Source organism: Bos javanicus, chromosome 1 (genome assembly GCF_032452875.1).
Source record: "Bos javanicus breed banteng chromosome 1, ARS-OSU_banteng_1.0, whole genome shotgun sequence".
Taxonomy (NCBI): domain Eukaryota; kingdom Metazoa; phylum Chordata; class Mammalia; order Artiodactyla; family Bovidae; genus Bos; species Bos javanicus.
Genome location: NC_083868.1, coordinates 139,406,756 through 139,429,152, shown reverse-complemented (window position 1 = coordinate 139,429,152; position 22,397 = coordinate 139,406,756). Strand labels below are relative to the sequence as shown.

The window sequence follows — 22,397 nt, the reverse complement described above, 5'->3', positions numbered from 1 at the left end:
TATTGTGATATTGAGTGTTTTGCCTTGGAAACGAACAGAGATCATTCTGTGATTTTGAGATTGCATCCAGGTATTGCATTTTGGACTCTTTTGTTGACTATGAGGGCTACTCCATTTCTTCTAAGGGATTCTTGCCCACAGTATTAGATATAATGGTCACTTAGCTCACGAAATTTTAAAGCATCAGAATTACACAGATCCTTAAATGTCCTCTGGAGGCTCAGATGGTAAAGAATCTGCCTGCAATGCAGGAAACATGGGTTCAATCCCTGAGTCGGGAATATCCGCAGGAGGAGGAAATGGCTACCACTCCAGTATTCTTGCCTGGGAAATCCCATGGATAGAAGAGCCTGGTGGGCTACAGTCCATGGTGTCACAAAGAGTCAGACATGACTGAGCGACTAAACAACAACAACAGAATAGGTTTGAATCATGCACTGGACAAAGCTACAACTTAAAATTATTTTACCTTGTTGTTCTTCTAAGAAAGCTAGTCCATCAGTGGAGACACAGACATAGAGAACACACTTAAGAAAAGATGGGTGGAAAAGAAGGAGAGGGTGGAATGCATGAAGAAGGTAACATAGAAACATACACTACCATATATAAAATAGATAGCCAGTAGGAATCTGCTGTGTGACTCAGGGTACTCAAACCAGGGCTCTGTAACAACCTAGAGGGGTGGGATGGGGAGGGAGACAGGAAGGAGGTTCAAGAGGGAGGGGATATGGGCAAACATATGGCTGATTCATGATGATGTTTAGCAGACACCAACAAAATATTGTAGAGCAATTATCCTTCAATTAAAAATAAATAAATAAACTTTTTTTAAAAAAAGAAACCTAGTTAAAGGAAGTCTCCAAAGTAAGAAGCCTTAGAATTTCATAGCAGCTGTTTCTCTTGGGAAGTTGGCCAGGGAGGCAGGCTGCTGACATGGCATGTGACCAGGACTAAGGACAGGTGTCAGCCGTGGTGAGTGTCAGGCAGTGGCTGGTTAAGACAAGTGGCCAGTGTGGAAGGAAGGCAGGGACCAGCCCAGAGGGATCTGAAGAGGGTGACCAGGCTGGAGGTCAGGAATAAGAGCAGGGTTCTTGTTGGGAGCCACATAGGGCATTACTGACAAAATGGAGGCATGGTCCCCAGCCCCCTCTCCTCATTCCGCAGGCACAGATCCTGGGATGAAGGAGTTAGGCCTTGTAATTCTGACTTGTCTTTTCCTCTCCTCTGCTGAGTTGACTGAAAAGGAATATTAGGGTGCTTATTGTCCTTGAGAGGAGCATGAAAAGGCACAAAGCCTTCTTCAGTTGTGCTCAGAAAATAATTCATAAAGTTAATCACTGACATTTGTTCAAGGACTTTTACAAAAGAGTGTTCCAGGATGAGCACATAGGCCGTAGCTTGAGGCCATGGGAGGGATTGATATCTGAAGCCTATTTGTGGGGAGAATGTTTATGGCAAAGGAATTTACTGAATTTAGGGCTTAGAAATAATTAAAATAGTTAGAAGTTAAAGATTTAAGGAATGTTGTAAAGTTAGCATATTTTACTATAGCTTATAGAAGTTAGGAATTTTTAGACACTATAGCTAGAAACGGAATGAAGCAGGGCAAAGACCAATAGAGTTTTGCCAAGAAAATGCACTGGTCATAACAAACACCCTCTTCAAACAACACAAGAGAAGACTCTATACATGGACATCACCAGATGGTCAACACTGAAATCAGATTGATTATATTCTTTGCAGCCAAAGATGGAGAAGCTCTATACAGTCAGCAAAAACAACACCAGGAGCTGACTGTGGCTCAGACCATGAACTCCTTATTGCCAAATTCAGACTTAAATTGAAGAGTAGGGAAAACCACTAGACCATTCAGGTATGACCTAAATCAAATCCCTTATGATTATACAGTGGAAGTGAGAAATAGATTTAAGGGCCTAGATCTGATAGATAGAGTGCCTGATGAACTATGGAATGAGGTTCGTGACATTGTACAGGAGACAGGGATCAAGACCATCCCCACGGGAAAAAAATGCAAAAAAGCAAAATGGCTGTCTGGGGAGGCCTTACAAATAGCTGTGAAAAGAAGAGAAGTGAAAAGCAAAGTAGCAAAGGAAAGATATGAGCATCTGAATGCAGAGTTCCAAAGAATAGCAAGAAGAGATAAGAAAGCCTTCTTCAGCAATCAATGCAAAGAAATAGAGGAAAACAACAGAATGGGAAAGACTAGAGATCTCTTCAAGAAAATCAGAGATACCAAAGGAATATTTCATGCAAAGATGGGCTCGATAAAGGACAGAAATGGTATGGACCTAACAGAAGCAGAAGATATTAAGAAGAGATGGCAAGAATACATAGAACTGTACAAAAAAGATCTTCACGACCCAGATAATCATGATGGTGTGATCACTGACCTAGAGCCAGACATCCTGGGATGTGAAGTCAAGTGGGCCTTAGAAAGCATCACTACGAACAAAGTTAGTGGAGGTGATAGAATTCCAGTTGAGCTATTCCAAATCCTGAAAGATGATGCTGTGAAAGTGCTGCACTCAATATGTCAGCAAATTTGGAAAACTCAACAGTGGCCACAGGACTGGAAAAGGTCAGTTTTCATTCCAATCCCAAAGAAAGGCAATGCCAAAGAATGCTCAAACTACCACACAATTGCACTCATCTCACACGCTAGTAAAGTAATGCTCAAAATTCTCCAAGCCAGGCTCCAGCAATATGTGAACCGTGAACTTCCTGATGTTCAAGCTGGTTTTAGAAAAGGCAGAGGAACCAGAGATCAAATTGCCAACATCTGCTGGATCATGGAAAAAACAAGAGAGTTCCAGAAAAACATCTATTTCTGCTTTATTGACTATGCCAAAGCCTTTGACTGTGTGGATCACAATAAACTGTGGAAAATTCTGAAAGAGATGGAAATACCAGACCACCTGATCTGCCTCTTGAGAAATTTGTATGCAGGTCAGGAAGCAACAGCTAGAACTGGACATGGAACAACAGACTGGTTCCAAATAGGAAAAGGAGTTCGTCAAGGCTGTATATTGTCACCGTGCTTATTTAACTTCTATGCAGAGTACATCATGAGAAATGCTGGACTGGAAGAAACACAAGCTGGAATCAAGATTGCTGGGAGAAATATCAATCACCTCAGATATGCAGATGACACCACCCTTATGGCAGAAAGTGAAGAGGAACTCAAAAGCCTCTTGATGAAAGTGAAAGTGGAGAGTGAAAAAGTTGGCTTAAAGTTCAGCATTCAGAAAACGAAGATTATGGCATCCGGTCCCATCACTTCATGGGAAATAGATGGGGAAACATTGGAAACAATGTCAGACTTTATTTTTCTGGGCTCCAGAATCACTGCAGATGGTGACTGCAGCCATAAAATTAAAAGACGCTTACTCCTTGGAAGGAAAGTTATGACCAACCTGGATAGCATATTCAAAAGAAGAGACATTACTTTGCCAACAAAGGTCCGTCTAGTCAAGGCTATGGTTTTTCCTGTGGTCATGTATGGATGTGAGAGTTGGACTGTGAAGAAGGCTGAGCACCAAAGAACTGATGCTTTTGAACTGTGGTGTTGGAGAAGACTCTTGAGAGTCCCATGGACTGCAAGGAGATCCAACCAGTCCATTCTGAAGGAGATCAGCCCTGGGATTTCTTTGGAAGGAATGATGCTAAAGCTGAAACTCCAGTACTTTGGCCACCTCATGTGAAGAGTTGACTCATTGGAAAAGACTCTGATGCTGGGAGGGATTGGGGGCAAGAGGAGAAGGGCACGCCAGAGGATGAGATGGCTGGATGGCATCACTGACTTGATGGATGTGAGTCTGAGTGAACTCTGGGAGTTGGTGATGGACAGGGAGGCCTGACGTGCTGTGATTCATGGGGTCACAAAGAGTTGGACATGACTGAGTGACTGATCTGATCTGATCTGATCTGATAGCTAGAAACCTTTTTTAAGAGATAGTGAGCTCAGGATGTTAGGGGCAAACAGGATTTAGGAAGATAAGTAGTAAACTGAGGAATGTAGCATGAGCTACAATATAATCACAAGTTAACTATAGGACATTAGAGGAGGTAGATAATAGATGATAAGGCTGATTCCAAGAGAATCACTGAAACAAGAACTCTGTTTGAAGAGCAACAGTGATTTATGGATATAATAAATCTGGGAGAGGGGGAACTGAAAATGTCAAACCTCTGGCCTAATGTTTTTGTAAAAGTATAAAAGAGAATCTTAAACTTGGAATAAACAGGCAGTCCATAGAAAACTGAGAGGCTGTCTCATTGGCCAACACTGTCCATCTCTTCAGGTTGAATCCCTGGTTGCTGGAGTTGGACTCCGGCAGGTTCTCTCCATCGTCAGACAGTATGGGAGCTCAGCCTTAGACTCACAAGTTCATGGTGGACATAAACCAACACCTGCCCCTTGATGTAGAAACTACCCTCAAGATTGATTTTGGAGGAAGCAGTGTGGGGAATATGTATAGACCATAATCATGTAGTCAGTCAAGCCAAGGCATCAGAAGGTTTTGGAGAGGATCACTGAATTGGCAAAGAACACAATGTAAAATATTTTGGCCTCAATGAAAACCAAACACAAAGATGAACAAATTGCATCTTTTACTTCCAGGGTTTCATAAAGTTCTCATGACACCCCCAGTCTGCAGTCCCCTTCTCAGAGTTCCCAGAAGCTGAGGTGACCTGCTTGCCTTCTTTCCTCCTCTGGTAGTATTCACAAACCTCCCCTCTCCTCCTTAGCCCCTCATCCCTCCCTGGTCATCAGGGAAGGGAACCATGAAGTCCCCTCTCTGTAGATCTGAAGCTATAGGTGATTACATCTTACACAGGAATGAAAGCCCTTTTCATGGTGCACCATTTTGCCTCCCAAACACTGCCCCGACCTGTCAGCAAGTAGGTAACATACACTTCGGCATCGTATGTGTAAGAACCCCCGAGGTTTGGGTTGGTGGTCAGGAAAAGTCCACATCATTAAAGGAAATAATTATGATTTTTTTTAATTTAAATTTATTTATTTTGATTGGAGGCTAATTACTTTACAATATTGTATTGGTTTTGCCATACATCAACATGAATCCACCATGAGTGTACACATGCTCCCCATCCTGAACCCCCCTCCCACCTCCCTCCCCGTACCATCCCTCTGGGTCATCCCAGTGCACCAGCCCCAAGCATCCTGTATCCTGCATCAAACCTGGACTGGTGATTCATTTCTTATATGATATTATACATGTTTCAATGCCATTCTCCCAAATCATCCCCCGCTCCCTCTCCCACAGAGTCCAAAAGACTGTTCTATACATCTGTGTCTCTTTTGCTGTCTCACATACAGGGTTATCATTACCATCTTTCTAAATTCCATATATATGCGTTAGTATACTGTATTGGTGTTTTTCTTTCTGGCTTACTTCAATCTGTATAATAGGATCCAGTTTCATCCACCTCATTAGAACTGATTCAAATGTATTCTTTTTAATGGCTGAGTAATACTCCATTGTGTATATGTACCACCGCTTTCTTATCCATTCATCTGCTGATGGACATCTAGGTTGCTTCCGTGTCCTGGCTATCATAAATAGTGCTGCGATGAACATTGGGGTACACATGTCTCTTTCAATTCTGGTTTCCTTGGTGTGTATGCCCAGCAGTGGGATTGCTGGGTCATAAGGCAGTTCTATTTCCAATTTTGTAAGGAATCTCCACACTGTTCTCCATAGTGGCTGTACTAATTTGCATTCCCACCAACAGTGTAAGAGGGTTCCCTTTTCTCCACACCCTTTCCAGCATTTATTGCTTGTAGACTTTTGGATTGCAGCCAATCTGACTGGCGTGAAATGGTACCTCATAGTGGTTTTGGTTTACATTTCTCTGATAATGAGTGATGTTGAGCATCTTTTCACGTGTTTGTTAGCCATCTGTATGTCTTCTTTGGAGAAATGTCTATTTAGTTCTTTGGCCCATTTTTTGATTGGGTCATTTATTTTTCTGGAATTGAGCTGCAGGGGTTGCTTGTATATTTTTGAGATTAGTTGTTTGTCAGTTGCTTCATTTGCTATTATTTTCTCCCATTCTGAAGGTTGTCTTTTCACCTTGCTTATAGTTTCCTTTGTTGTGCAGAAGCTTTTAATTTTAATTAGGTCCCATTTGTTTATCTTTGCTTTTACTTCCAATATTCTGGGAGGTGGGTCATAGAGGATCCTGCTGTGATGTATGTCGGAGAGTGTTTTGCCTATATTCTCCTCTAGCAGTTTTATAGTTTCTGGTCTTACGTTTAGATCGTTAATCCATTTTGAGTTTATTTTGGTGTATGGTGTTAGAAAGTGTTCTAGTTTCATTCTTTTTTTTTTTTTTACAAGTGATTGACCAGTTTTCCCAGCACCACTTGTTAAAGAGATTGTCTTTTCTCCATTGTATATGCTTGCCTCCTTTGTCAAAGATAAGGTGTCCATAGGTGCGTGGGTTTATCTCTGGGCTTTCTATTTTGTTCCATTGATCTATATTTCTGTCTTTGTGCCAGTACCATACTGTCTTGATGACTGTGGCTTTGTAGTAGAGCCTGAAGTCAAGCAGGTTGATTCCTCCAGTTCCATTCTTCTTTCTCAAGATTGCTTTGGCTATTTGAGGTTTTTTGTATTTCCATACAAATTGTGAAATTATTTGTTCTAGCTCTGTGAAAAATACCACTGGTAGCTTGATAGGGATTGCATTGAATCTATAGATTGTTTTGGGTAGTATACTCATTTTCACTATATTCAGTCTTCCGATCCATGAACATGGTATATTTCTCCATCTATTAGTGTCCTCTTTGATTTCTTTCACCAGTGTTTTATCATTTTTAAATCAATGTGATATTCTTTGATAAATATCTTCCCCATGAAACTAGCATCATCTGAGCACTTAGAAGTGTGTACTGAATAAGCATGTGCAGTAGTTGAAATCAGGTGAGCTTAGACACTCAGCTGGTCTATCACTGGTTTTAATGCTCCCAGCCACTGGAGGGAGCTATTACCACTGCCCACTTGAAAATGGTTCTGAACACACAGTTCAGTTCAGTTGCTCAGTCATGTCTGACTCTTTGTGACCCCATGGACTGCAGCACGCCAGGCCTCCCTGTCCTTCACCATCTCCTGGAGTTTGCTCAAACTCATGTCCATTGAATCAGTGATACCATCCAACCATCTCATCCCCTGTTGTCCCCTTCTCCTCCTGCCTTCAATCTTTCCCAGCATCAGGGTTTTTTCCAATGAGTCAGTTCTTCAAATCAGGTGGCCAAAGTATTGGAGTTTCAGCTTCAACATCAGCCCTTTCAATGAATATTCAGGACTGATTTCATTTAGTCCTGAATGGACTGGTTGGATATCCTTGCAGTCCAAGGGACTCTCAAGAGTCTTCTCCAACACCACAGTTCAAAAGCATCAATTTTTCTGCACTCAACTTTCTTTATAGTCCAACTCTCACATCCATACATGACTACTGGGCACACAGGAATGGTGTTTAACACACAAATGAAAGGTTTGGGGAAAATGGTCAACCCTGAATACGGTCTATAAGTCTACTTATCAGAGATGTACCAGGGTCATACTCTTGGTTTCTACCTCCTACTGTAGCCAGCTGAGATGTAACCACTAGTGGAAGCCAGGAGAAGAGCACACAGGACTCAGTACTAGATCCCTGTGAGTCTGTAATTCTTTCAGAATAAAAGGTTAAAATATGTTTGTATTCCTTGTCATGAACAGTGTGGCTGTATACATGTGTTCAGTCACTCAGTCATGTCCAACTCTTTCTAACACCATGGACTGTAGCCTGCGAGGCTGCTCTGTCCATGGAGTTTTCCATGCAAGAATACTGGAGTGGGTTGCCATTTCCTTATCCAGGGATCTTCCCCACCCCAGGCTCAATCCTCGTCTCCTGAATTACAGGTGGATTCTTTACCACTGCGCTACCTGGGAAGCAATGGTTTATACCAGGATACAAATTCTCATTTTGTTCTCCCTGCTACCCAAAATAAGAGTTACTGTCTTCCCCACACACAAACTCCAAGGAGACAGATACATACTTGTTCTTGTTCCCCACCTCCTGGGAAGAAGTTACCAACTGTGCTTTTCAAAACCCTGGGCTGAGAGAGGTGAGGAGGCTAGATGATCCCTGCAAAAAAAGTCCTTGGAGTTTAGGGCTTGGAGCTAAGAAGATGGAAGCAGCCAGATTCAAGAGAGAAGGAGGTGGATGTTCCAGGTGGTGCCAGGACTTATCTGATGCAAAAGCTGAGTCAGGGAACCTTGGGGCATCAGGGCAGCACCTGGACATGATGCTCGGGGAAGCATCAACTGTGGTCAGAGGGCTGGTCACTGTGAGAGGCATGGCCACATCCAGCCAGGGCAGAGGGCCTAACCCATGCTGAGGGACCAGCATTAACAGTTTCCAATGGGCTTCAGGAAACCCACATCACAGCAGGACCACCATAAAGAACCAGGGCCCTCTGGCCTCCAGTCACCCCTGAAGACCCCAGGATGACTCTTAAGTCCCTGGAGAGGGGTGGGTCTCTGAAATGCTTCACCTAGATTGAATTTCCTGCCTGCCAGAAGTGGAGGCATGAAGCAGATAATATGATGTCTAGAGAAATCAATGAAGCTGACGGTCCACAACCACAAGTTTTAAAAACTAAACCTAGATTTAGCAGCAACAGCCCACAAATCCAATGTTATTTAAATTCCTCATGGAGTGTTGGTTAGAAAAGGAAGTGCAGGGACCCGCTGTTTAGTTACAACAGACTTAGCGAAAGCTAAGAATCCATGAGATCTCCCTAAGATGGTTTCAACAAAGCCAGGGTTTGCACCTAAAAGCCTTGGATTTATCTGAATTGTGATATCTAGAAGAACCTACTACATGTGACTGGTACTTTAAAAATCCATGTTACAGTGCTCGCTTCGGCAGCACATATACTAAAATTGGAACGATACAGAGAAGATTAGCATGGCCCCTGCACAAGGATGACATGCAAATTCGTGAAGCATTTCATATTTTTTGAGGAAACCAGAAGAGAAAGAGACACGTGTACCCCAATGTTCATCGCAGCACTGTTTATAATAGCCAGGACATGGAAGCAACCTAGATGTCCATCAGCAGATGAATGGATAAGAAAGCTATGGTACATATACACAATGGAGTATTACTCAGCCATTAAAAAGAATACATTTGAATCAGTTCTAATGAGGTGGATGAAACTGGAGCCTATTATACAGAGTGAAGTAAGCCAGAAAGAAAAACACCAATACAGTATACTAATGCATATATATGGAATTTAGAAAGATGGTAACAATAACCCTGTGTACGAGACAGCAAAAGAGACACTGATGTATAGAGCAGTCTTATGGACTCTGTGGGAGAAGGAGAGGGTGGGAAGATTTGGGAGAATGGCATTGAAACATGTAAAATATCATGTATGAAACGAGTTGCCAGTCCAGGTTCAATGCACAATGCTGGATGCTTGGGGCTGGTGCACTGGGACGACCCAGAGGGATGGTATGGGGAGGGAGGAGGGAGGAGGGTTCAGGATGGGGAACACATGTATACCTGCGGCAGATTCATTTTGATATTTGGCAAAACTAATACAATTTTGTAAAGATTAAAAATAAAATAAAATTGTAGTTGGAAAAAAAAAATCCATGTTACAAAGGTAGAACACAGTGATCTAATTGGCCTTTCTGCTCATCACAGATAAGCCTGTGTAAGCCTGGGTGCACAGCTGGGAAAGACATGATGACAAAGAGCTGAGACAGCCATCTCAACCTTGAAAAACAACCCCAACCAGAAAAGCAGACAGAAGGTTCTTGAAGCACAAAATGCAATCATTCTAAATATCAGATCAATTTTGTCTCTGTTTAAAATTTTAATCAAGTTTTCTATGTATTCAATCCCAAAGCTAATCATGTTATTATGTCATTTTAATGTTCTCTGACAGATCATGGTTTTCTCCCTTATTTAACTGAATTACAGTAAGTCATAGGGCATGCATCGCTTGTTAAATGAAAAAAAGTCAAAATCTTTCTTTATGTAGAATGAAAAATTTTTAGTCACTCAATCTTGTCCAACTCTTTCTGACCCCATGGACTGCAGCCCACCAGGCTCCTCCATCCATGGGATTTTCCAGGCAAGAGTACTGGAGTGGGGTGCCATTGCCTTCTCCAATCTAAGCCACTAGACTAGAATAAATATTATTAAAGAATTGATAGTTAACATTGATGTTAATTAATTATTAACATTAATTCATCTAAAATAAAAATGTCTTCTAAACTTAGTCATTCCTTCACCACAGCCCACGCAAAAATACCAAAACAATGTTTTTAATTCCAATGGGGATCCACAAGATTGTAATTTATTTTGCAAAGTGCTCACAATTTTAGAAAATATTAACAAGAAAATCCCCAGGCTGAATGGCTTATCACTTCACTGAACTAACCGGCCCAGCAACTGAGAAGCTGAGAAGCTGAAGCCAGCAGGCTCTGGCCTCAAGATGCTGTCTTCCTCTTAGGTCTCATGAGAGAAAGGGTGTGGGGTGTAACGTTTCTTTCCTTTGTTTCTCTGCCTTAAAAAGAGAAAACTGAATATCAATGTATAAATCAATAATTCTGTACCAGTTTTAGGCAATCCATGCAAAGTCAGATTATAAAATGCTTTTAAAGATTTTTATAATCTCCAAGATAATTAAATGGTCACTCCATTTCATGTTAAATTGATTATTTCTGAATTATACAGGGAGCCATGAAACCCCACCTAACTTCTAAGCAAAGACTGAAGAAGATCTGGTCTTTCTTCAAAACAGAAATGTCAAAGGGTCTTAAATTATCAACACTGAAATAGCAGTGTTGAAACACAAGGGAATTTACTGCCCTGGTTCCTCCCAAATTAAATTCCTTGAGATAAAGATAAACTGATGCCATCTCACATTTTCCATAGCAAGGCATCAGTCTTGGCCCCTTTCCCAGTCACAGTCTCTCTGCTGGGAACAAGGGTCCAACGATCAACAGCTGTTCACACCTCTCCTGGAATCAATAAATAGGGACAAAAGCAAACCACTAGGCTTTGGTAAATAATCTTTTCTACAATTGGGCCAAAGCAGAAACCCACTGAAATCCTCCTGATTTCTACCCTGCCCATTCAGGCTCCCTTGGCACCAGGGTCTCTCCTTTGCCTGGCTTCCCAGCCACATTTTCAGAATTTCTTGAATAAGTAGCCCATCTGACCCCTCATTATCTTAGCTTGGCGCTTCCAGAACCACAGTCTCCACTTGGCCCTTTACTCTGCAGCCCCTGCATTGGAACCTTTTAGAAGAAGCCTTGCATCAGCTGGGTCCTGCAGTTCCTCTGATTGGCCTCAAATTGGAGGCCTCAAATCCCTCCCCCCAGCCCCTCTATCCTCAGCTCCTGTTGGCTTCCCACAAATCCTCTTGGTGGAATATGTCAACTACAAATCATATGTCATCTACCTCTACAAGGATTAACCATGAGCCACTGCAGCTGCTGACCTTCAACACTCCCAGAAAGGAGTTCAGGGTGGAGATTAGGAACAAAGCCCTCTGTGCCCTGGGAGGAACTGGCAGAACAAGTCCTCGGACAGATATTTCCAGGACTAGATTTTATGAGCCCAATTCTTGCACCTCCTCATATCTAGAAAAGCACCAAAACCCTTCATGGTGATGACTGCTCCTCAAGACTACCAGAAACCTTCTGCAAAATATATAAGCTTGATTGCATGTACTCCTCCTTCACAAAGACAATATATACTGACCTTCCCCTTACCTCTTTGAAGTGGTTTCTCAGAGCTAACTGAAATGATGTCTCTCAAGCTATAGTCCTCATTTTGCCCAAATAAAGCTTAATTCAAAACTCTCAAAATGTGCATTGTTTTTTTTGTCCATATATTTTATTCATTTTATATTTAATGATACATTCCTTAGTTAAAATTATAAAACATTGCACACTTGCTTGTTAGAGTAACAATGTGTTATTAAAAGATTAGTAGCATTTAGATAAATTGGAGAAGGAAATGGCAACCCACTCCAGTGTTCTTGCCTGGAGAATCCCAAGGACGGGGGAGCCTGGTGGGCTGCCATCTATGGGGTTGCACAGCGTTGGACACGACTGAAGTGACTTAGCAGCAGCAGCAGCAGATAAATTGAGGTTGATAAACTTGTGGCCTTAGGAAACATCACTACAAACAAAGCTAGTGGAGGTGATGGATTTCCAGTTGACCTATTTCAAATCCTAAAAGATGATGCTGTGAAAGTTATGCACTCAATATGCCAGCAAATTTGGAAATCTCAGCAGTGGCCACAGGACTGGAAAAGGACAGTTTTCATTCCAATCCCAAAGAAAGGCAATGCTGAAGAATGCACAAACTACCACACAATTGCACTCATCTCACATTCTAGTAAAGTAATGCTCAAAATTCTCCGAGCCAGGCTTCAGCAATACGTGAACTGTGAACTTCCAGATGTTCAAGACGGTTTTAGAAAAGGCAGAGGAACCAGAGATCAAATTGCCAAAATCTGCTGGATCACCAAAAAGCAAGAGAGTTCCAGAAAAACATCTATTTCTGCTTTGTTGACTATGCCAAAGCCTTTGACTGTGTGGACCACAATAAAGTGTGGAAAATTCTGAAAGAGATGGAAATACCAGACCACCTGACCTGCTTCTTTTTTTTTTTTTTTCAACAAGTATGATAGGAGTTCATCAATACTTGTGAACAAGGCATAAGGTCCCTTGTTTCTGAAAGAACATGAACCCAACCTAACCCTAACAACACAATGACAAGCCTTGTGTAGCCTGCCACTCCAGGACTGAGTTCAGGCCCTTCCTCTGGCTTCCTTTCAGCCCTCACCTACCTGACACACAGCAGTTAACACGTTAAGTGAAAATTACCTGCTGCCTTCTGGCTAATCCCTCAGTTCCTCACTTTTGAGCTCACTATTGTGTGCCTAGAAAGATTCCTAGCATCTGGTCAGAGCTCAGTAAATGGTTATTGAATAGAACTGAATCCAGTGAAACTACAGTGAGAAAAGCAAACACTCACATCCTTCTCTTGGGATCCAGCGAGGTCGCCCGCATCTTCATCACCCTCTTTCTGTGCCTCCTGTTCTCCACTTTCTTCAGCCTTCTCTGTTCCCTGGTCACAAAGGAAACCCATGGTATCACCAACCTTGGATAAGCTTCCAAGACAACCCCAGGCCATAACTGCCACGGTTTCCTTATTTAGATACAGTATATACCTGAAGCAAAGGTAGACCTCTATTTACTAGTCACTTAACTCCTAGAGTATAGGATCACCAACCCTCAACATTGCTAATTGGATCTATCAGTGTCAGTGAACAGACCCAACTCACATGCATGGTAGAGTCATAAAGACCCTGAAGTGAAGTGAAGTCGTTCAGTCATGTCCAACTCTGTGACCCCATGGACAGTAGCCTACCAGGCTCCGCTGTCCATGGGATTTTCCAGGCAAGAATACTGGAGTGGGCTGCCATTTCCTTCTCCAGGGGAATCTTCCCAACCCAGGGATCGAACCCAGGTCTCCTGCATTGCAGACAGATGCTTTACCCTCTGAGCCACAAGGGAAGCCCCATAAAGACTCTAATAGGAGTTAATTCATCCACTTATGGCTTGTGAAGAGAACTTCAAAGGATTCCATATTTAGGGAGTATTTGTTTTCTATTGCTTATGTGGAGAGAGGCATTATAATTTTAGAGATTAAAAAAGATAGATGATAGAGATGAATGATGGATGATTGATAGATACATAGAGAAATGATAGATGTGATGGACAGATGGATAGATAGTTGGATGGGTAGCTAAATAAGTGTGATGGATGGATGGATAAATAGACAGATAGATGTGATAGATGGATGGATGGATGGATGGATAGATGGATGGATGGATGGAGGAGGTAGACAGACAAACAGATACGGAAAAACTAGAATCCAGTAGACATTCTATATAAAATAGGTTTCCCGGAAGATGGTTCAAGACCCCAACTCTTACCTCTGTGGTGCTCTGAGCCTCTCCTGCCACTTCACCATCAGGAAGGGAAGATGCTTCCTCAGGCGACTTTGTCACCTGCATCACAGAAATTGAGAATGTTTGAGAGTTTTCTTGAGGATAATGGCTTGCATTTCAACACCTTTTATGTCTCCAAACTATGTTTGTCTTCACCCCTCATTTTATCTTCACTATGATGTTGTAACCTAAGTCAGTAGATAGTCACCACCACTCACACCTAAGAAACAAGAAACAACCTAAGTCAGTAGATAGTCACCACCACTCATACCTAAGAAACAAGAAAATAAGGCAAAAATTGTCACACTGCAAGTTAGGGGCAGGGCTAGGATACACCTTCTACTTTATGGTTTCCTGATCTATCCAGCGGTTTCCAGCCTTTTAAAGTACTAGTTTATTTTCCTCATCAGAAGTAAATTGTAACTATGTGAGGTAACATGTTAAATAAACTTACTGTGGTGATTATTTCACATATCTACATATATCAAATCATTGTGTTGCACTCCTTAAATTCATACAATGTTGTATTTCAATTATATCTTAGTAAAGTGGGGTGAGGATAGAATTCAGTGATTTTTTAAACTTTTTATTTTATATTGAAGTATAGCCAATTAACAATGTTGTGATAGTTTCCGGTGCACAGCAGAGTGACTCAGCCATGCATATACATGTATCCATTCTCTCCCAAATTCCCCTCCCATCCAGGCTGCCACACAACATTGAGCAGAGTTCCCTGTGCTATACAGTAGGTTCTCATTGTCCACATCTGTGAGTCTGTGTTAGTCACTCAGTCATGTCCGACTCTTTATGCTCCCATTGTAGCCTGCTGCCAGGATTCTCTGTCCATGGAACTCTCCAGGCGAGAATACTGGAGTAGGTAGCCATTCCCTTCTCCAGGGGATCTTCCCAACCTAGAGATTGAACCCAGGTCTCCTGTTTTGCAGGCAGATTCTTTACCATCTGAGCCCCCAGTGAAGCCCAGGTTCTCATTAGCTATCTATTTTACACATAGCCTGCATGTGTATGTGTCAATTCCAATCTCCCAATTCATTCCACTCCCCTTCCTCCTTTGGTGTCCATGTGTTTGTTCTCTACATCTGTCTCTAGTTCTGCTTTGCAAATAGGTTTATCTATACCATTTTCCTAGATTCCACACCCACATGCAAGATGTGGATGGACCTAGAGACCGACATACAGAGTAACATAAGTCAGAAAGAGAGAAACAAATATATAATAATGCATAAAGATTTGGTGATTTTTATTCCAAAGGCACTTCAAGTTCATGGGAACAAATTGGACCATAAACACACCCTCCAATCCCACACTCCTACAATACTCAATATTAAAATTTTATATGTATTCAACTCTATGTTAACATATACACAGGCTATTTTTGTTTCATTTTTGTGTTTTTTAAAAATAATAAATAGGTACATACTACACACAACTTGATTCTTTTGTTTAGTATATCATGGGCATTTGTCCAGATTAATTCATATGGTTGTAACTCATTCCTATTAACATTTGCTTAATGTTAAAAATATAATAACTTATTCATATATTTCCCAACTGATGGCTATTCAGAAAGTTCACGTTTGTGTGTCTACAAACAACACTATACTAAACTGAATAAATGCATGATAAATCACTTTTTAAAAAAAGAAATTTTTTGTTTTGTAGCCTTTTATATACACAAATTTATCTAACTTTTGGGCTTCCTGGGTGGCACTAGTGGTAAAGAGAGAGAGAAAGTGAAGTCACTCAGTCATGTCCAATTCTTTGCAATCCTGTGGACTGTAGCCTACTAGGCTCCTCCATCCATGGAATTTTCCAAGCAAGAGTACGGGAGTGGATTGCCATTTCCTTCTCCAGGGGAGTGGTAAAGAACCTGCCTGCAAATACAGCAGACCTAAGAGATGGGATTTGATCCCTGGGTCAGGAAGATCCCCTGGAGGAGGGCATGGCAACTAACTCCAGTATTCTTGCCTGGAGAATCCCATGGACAGAGAAGCCTGGCAAGCTATAGACCATGGGGTTGCGAAGAGTCAGACATGACTGAAGCAACTTAACATGCACACATCTAACTTTTATTTTCTGACATGTAGTTATTTTATATTAATTGTTAACATCTAGTGATTTAATCAGCGTGAAATCTAATTTTGTGTATAATATAAAGTAGGGCTCTGTTTTCTTCCAGATAGATGACAAAGTATGCCTGTAACATTTATAAACCACCATTGTCCTGACCTGTATGCAGGTCAGGAAGCAACAGCTAGAACTGGACATGGAACAACAGACTGGTTCCAAATAGGAAAAGGAGTTCGTCAAGGCTGTATATTGTCACCCTGCTTATTTAACTTCTATGCAGAGTACATCATGAGAAACTCTGGACTGGAAGAAACACAAGCTGGAATCAAGATTGCCGGGAGAAATATCAATCACCTCAGATATGCAGATGACACCACCCTTATGGCAGAAAGTGAAGAGGAACTCAAAAGCCTCTTGATGAAAGTGAAAGTGGAGAGTGAAAAAGTTGGCTTAAAGCTCAACATTCAGAAAACGAAGATCATGGCATCCGGTCCCACCACTTCATGGGAAATAGATGGGGAAACACTGGAAAATGTCAGACTTTATTTTTCTGGGCTCCAAAATCACTACAGATGGTGACTGCAGCCATGAAATTAAAAGACGCTTACTCCTTGGAAGAAAAGTTCTGACCAACCTAGATAGCATATTCAAAAGCAAAGACATTACTTTGCCAACAAAGCTCCATCTAGTCAAGGCTATGGTTTTTCCTGTGGTCATGCATGGATGTGAGAGTTGGACTGTGAAGAAGGCTGAGCGCCAAAGAATTGATGCTTTTGAACTGTGGTGTTGGAGAAGACTCTTGAGAGTCCCTTGGACTGCAAGGAGATCCAACCAGTCCATTCTGAAGGAGATCAGCCCTGGGATTTCTTTGGAAGGAATGATGCTAAAGCTGAAACTCCAGTACTTTGGCCACCTCATGTGAAGAGTTGACTCATTGGAAAAGACTCTGATGCTGGGAGGGATTGGGGGCAAGAGGAGAAGGGGATGACAGAGGATGAGATGGCTGGATGGCATCACTGACTCAATGGATGTGAGTCTGAATGAACTCCGGGAGTTGGTGATGGACAGGGAGGCCTGGCGTGCTGTGATTCATGGGGTTGCAAAGAGTCGGACACGACTGAGCGACTGATCTGATCTGATCTGATTATCCTTTCAATTAAGATGTTATTTTTGTCATTTATAAAATTGTAAGTATACATTTGGATCTGTTAACACACTAGTCTATGTATAAATATATAAATATATCCATGGATGCATTTATTTTTTCCCTTGGATGTATTTATATGTTCCCAAGCCAATATATAGCTTTTATCACTGTAGTTTTAACATGAATTTTAATATTCAGAAAGGCAAGCTGCTATGAAGTCTGCTTTTTCAAAGTTTTTTGGCTCTTCTCAGACCTGTATTATTCCAGTACATTTTAAGATCATTTTTCCCAGTGTTAACAATTCTTAAATAGGTTTTTCGTTGAAATACCACTAAATGTATTTATTAGTTTAGAAATTTTCACTTCTTATTGTTAAGTCATCTCACCTAGGGCATCATACTCTCCCCATAACTTTAGTACTTGTACTAAGAAGTACTTTAGTACTTCTTCAGATAGATTTACTCCATTGTGAATGAGATTTGTTTTTTACATTTTAACTTTTCATCCATTATAGTTGATACAAGTAAAAGCTACTAATTTTTCCATTCTTTAACCCAGAAATTCTATGTTATTAATTCTAATGAATTTTACTGGAGTCTATTGAAATTTCTAAGTATACATTTACATCATACACAAATGAAGATAGTTTTTATATATCATACATTACATATATATGAGATATTTCATTTTCTTACTTTATTGTAATAACTACAGCTTCTAAAACAATGTTTAATATTATGTCCATGGCGCCTCTGTCCATGGGATTCTCCAGGCAAGAATATTAGAGTGGGTATCTGTTCCCTTCTCCAGGGGATCTTCCCAATCAAGGGATCAAACCCAGGTCTCCCGCAGTGCAGGCGGAATCTTTAGCATCTGAGCCACCAGTGAAACCCAAGAATACTGGAGTGAGTAGCCTATCCTTTCTCCAGGGGATCTTACCAACTCAGGAATTAAAACCAGGGTCTCCTGCATTGCAAGAAGACTCTTCGCCATCTGAGCTACCAGGGAAGCCCAATAGCCACAGTTTCTAAAACAATGTTTAATAATATGGTGATGATGGGCATGCCTATTGTCTCTTGATTTTAATAGAAATTCTTCAGTATTTCATGGTTCATTATGATAGTCTCCTCTTGACAACTGGTTTTTATCACATTTAATCAGTTTCCTTCTGCTTATATTTTAATCCATGTTTATTTTTAACCAGGAATATCTGATTAATTATATCAAATATCTTCTTGGTATTTATAGACAGAATCTTACAGTTTTTCTCTATTAATAAGTTCATGTAATGAACTACATCAATAGAAAAAGTTCTGCTTTAATTAGTTACCTGTAACCCACTGCTAGATACAATTTGCTAATCATTATTTAGACTTTTCCTATCCAAATTCATAACATAAATTGATCTAGGTATAACTGAAAGTTTTCTAAGTAATGCCTCAACTGATTAGGGATTTTATCTATTTTATTTGTCTGTTCAAATTATACACAGCCAAATTACATATAAACAGGAGACCTTCCTGGTGGTCCAATGGTTAAGAATCTGCCTTGCAATGCTAGGAATGCAAGTTCGATCCCTGGTCGAAGAACTAAGATCCCACATGCTGTGGAGCAACTAAGCCTGGGTGCACTGCAACTACTGAGCCCACATACCACAGAGCCCATGCTCCACAACTAGAGAGTCCACGCACCACAACAAAAGATCCTGTATGATGAAACTAAGACCCCCAAGCAGCCAAGTAAATAATAATAAAACAAATAAATATTTTTAATTCATATAAATGTATTCAAGTTCAGTCACTCAGTTGTGTCCAACTCTTTGAGACACCATGGACTGCAGCATGCCAGGCTTCCCTATGCATCACCAACTCCCAGATCTTGCTCAAACTCTTGTCCATGGAGTTGGTGATAACATCCAACCATTGCATCCTCTGTCCTCCCTTTCTCCTCCTGACTTCAATCTTTCCCAGCATCAGGGTCTTTTCCAGATTCTCAGTTCTTCACATGAGGTGGCCAAAGGATTGGAGCTTCAGCTTCAGCATCAGTCCTTCCAATGAATATTCAGGACTAAGTTCCTTTAGGATTGACTGGTTTGATTTCCTTGCAGTCCAAGGGACTCTCAAGAGTCTTCTCCAACACCACACTTCAAAAGCATCAATTCTTTGACACTCAACTTTCTTTATGGTCCAACTCTCACATCCATACATGACTACTGGAAAAACCATAGCTTTGACTTGACAGACCTTTGTCAGCAAAGTAATGTCTTTGCTTTTTAATATGCTGTCTAGGTTGGTCTTAGCTTTTCTCTGAAGGAGCAAGCATCTTTTAATTTCATGGCTGCAGTCACCATCTGCAGTGATTTGGGAGCCCAAGAAAATAAAGTCTCTCACTGTTTCCATTGTTTCCCCATCGATTTGTATTCAAATGATATATAAATTGAATATATATATATATACACACACATAAACATACACAGATACACACTTTCTATTTTATATTAATCTTGGTTTTTCCTTTTATTCATTCACTGCATATAAATTATTCTGTTTTTCTATTTTCCTAATTTTAAAAGTTGAGTATTCATTTTACTAGGTTTTTATTTTTCTGTTATTTTTTGTTGTTTAGTAGCTAAATTGTGTCTGGCTCTTTGCAACCTCTGGACTCATAGCCCACAAGGCTCTTCTGTCCATGAGATTTCCCAGGGAAAGATGCTGGAGTGGGTTGCCATTTCCTTTTCCAGGGGATCTTCCTGGACCAGGGATCAAACCCACATCTCCTGCATTGGTACATGGATTCCCTACCACTGAGCCATGAGGGAAGCCCCAAAATATTTAAAGCTAACAATTTTCCTCTGTATAGAAATTTGGCTATATATTGTGATTTGTATATGCAATAATATCTTTTGCTTATTATTTTATGATTTGTAATATCAGTTTTGTTTTCCTTTGGATATGGAGTTATTTGAAATATATTTATTTCTTAATTTTGTATGTTATTTCCCTTTCATATGGTAATTCTACACTTGGAATAAAAATGTATCCTATAAAATCATCCCTTTTTGAAGTTTGTGAAGGTTTCCTTTGTGACCAAGACTATAATAGATTTAGAAATTGTGTAATAAGTATACAAGAAAAATACATTCTATTTCTATCCAATATATTCTTATTCTTGTATTTGCACACATAAGTCTACACATTTCTATTAAACTGTTTGCTGTCACAGAAGACCCCAAGGTACCAAAATAATCTTAAGAAAGATAAAACTGGACGTATTATGTTCCCTGATTTCAAATTATGGTACAAAGCTACAAAAGGAAAACAGTATGGTATTGGCACAAAAACAGACATACAGATTGATGGAACAGAATAGGGAGCCCGGAAATAAACCCACACATTTATGGTCATTTAATTTATGACAAAGTAGGCAAGAACATACAATAAGGAGAAGACAATCTCTTCAGTAAATGGAGTTGAGAAAACTGGACAGCTACATGCTAAAGAATCAAACTGGACTACTTTCTCATACCACATACAAAAATGAACTTAAAATAGATTAAACATTTAAATGTAAGACCTGAAACCATAAAACTTCTAGAAGAAAGCCATAAGCAGTACACTCTAACATCAGTCTTAGCAATGTATTTTTGGATGTCTCCACAGAGAAGAGAAACAAAAGCAAAAATAAATAAACTAAACTACATCAAACTAAAAGGCTTTTGCACAGTGAAAGAAAATATCAAAAAACAAGAAGACCGCCTACTGAATAGAAGAAGATATTTGTATACAATACATTTCAGGAGGGGTTAATATCCAAAATACACAAAGAACTCATATAACTTATCACACACAAAAATGTTAACGGTCAGAGGACCTAAATAGACACTTTGCCAAAGAAGATACACAGATGGCCAACAGGCACATGAAAGATGCTCAACCTCACTAATCATCAGGGAAATGAAATCAAAACACAATGAGATATCACCTCATACCTGTCAGAATGGCCATTATCAAAAAGACAGCACAGAGGGCTGTCCTAAAATGGCAAGGAATAGGATGGGGAGACCACTTTCTCCCCCACAAATTCATCAAAAGATCATTTGAACGCTGAACAAATTCCACAAAACAACTTCTGAACACTGGCAGAGGACACCAGGCACCCAGAAAGACAGCCCATTCTCTTCAAAAGGAGATAGAACAAAACATAAAAGATAAAAAGAGAGACCAAAGAGTTAGGGACAGAGACCCATCCAGGAGGGAGCCCTGAGGGAGAAGAAGTTTCCAAACACCAGGAAACCCTCTCGCTAGCAGGTCTGTGGGGAGTTTTGGAATCTCACAGGGCAACATAACTCGAAGGAAAAAAAAAACACAGATTATGCACCTAACCGCAACTCCCAGCGGAGTAGCAGCCCAGATGCTCCCATCTGCCGGCAGCGAATGGGGGCTGAACAGGGAGGCCCAGGCTGCATGCTTAGGGCAAGGACCGGGTCTGAATGCCCTGAGGTCAATCTGAGGGAGTTAACGTAAGATAGCAACCCAAACTGTGGGATAGTCAGGGAGAGAGAAAAAAGAGAGAGAACTTCCCCTTGAAAAGCTCTAAGACACAACCTGGACCACTCACAGAACAAAGGATTGAGCAAATACCAGAGGAGAACTAGCTGGCTGTGGACCGGCCCCTCCACCCACTGGAAGCAGAGAGGCAGACCGGCAACAGCCAGAGCCAGAAGGTGAGAGGCAATCTCAACCCCAGAGACGGCATCCTCCACCAAACTATGAGCAGGCTCCCAGTTGCTAACCAAGACTTCCTGGGATCCTGGACAGTTGACATCCACCAGGAGGGTCACAGTAAGAGATCAGCTCACCAAAAGAGACACACAGCACACCTGAGATAGCGCTGTTGTGATGCACCCAGAAAACTGAGCGGCTGGGACTGAGGAGGTGATATGATGCACCACCCACCTGGGGAGAGTGTGCTTGCCAAACACCTGGTCACCTGAGCTGCTCGGACCTGGGAAGGGCACAAAACACAGGCCCAGCTGAGTCTGTGCCTTTGTGGAGTACCTGAGAACCTGAACCCAAGCAGCTTAGA

General features: G+C 41.0%; 1 protein-coding gene and 1 non-coding gene across 3 annotated transcripts in view; one reads left to right on the top strand and one right to left on the bottom strand.

The window, feature by feature from the left end:
* SH3BGR (SH3 domain binding glutamate rich protein) overlaps nt 1-22,397 on the bottom strand; it is a 72,575-nt gene that overhangs the window by 15,787 nt on the left and 34,391 nt on the right. For both annotated transcript variants that reach the window (XM_061421924.1, XM_061421934.1), the window contains 2 exons: nt 14,063-14,137; nt 13,099-13,191 (listed from right to left, as the gene is read on the bottom strand). In XM_061421924.1, coding sequence (XP_061277908.1) covers nt 13,099-13,191; nt 14,063-14,137 — 168 coding nt within the window. The remainder of the gene's footprint in view (nt 1-13,098; nt 13,192-14,062; nt 14,138-22,397) is intronic.
* Nucleotides 8,946-9,052, top strand: LOC133255506 (U6 spliceosomal RNA). The gene has a single exon (XR_009738951.1). It is a non-coding gene; the product is annotated as a U6 spliceosomal RNA (small nuclear RNA).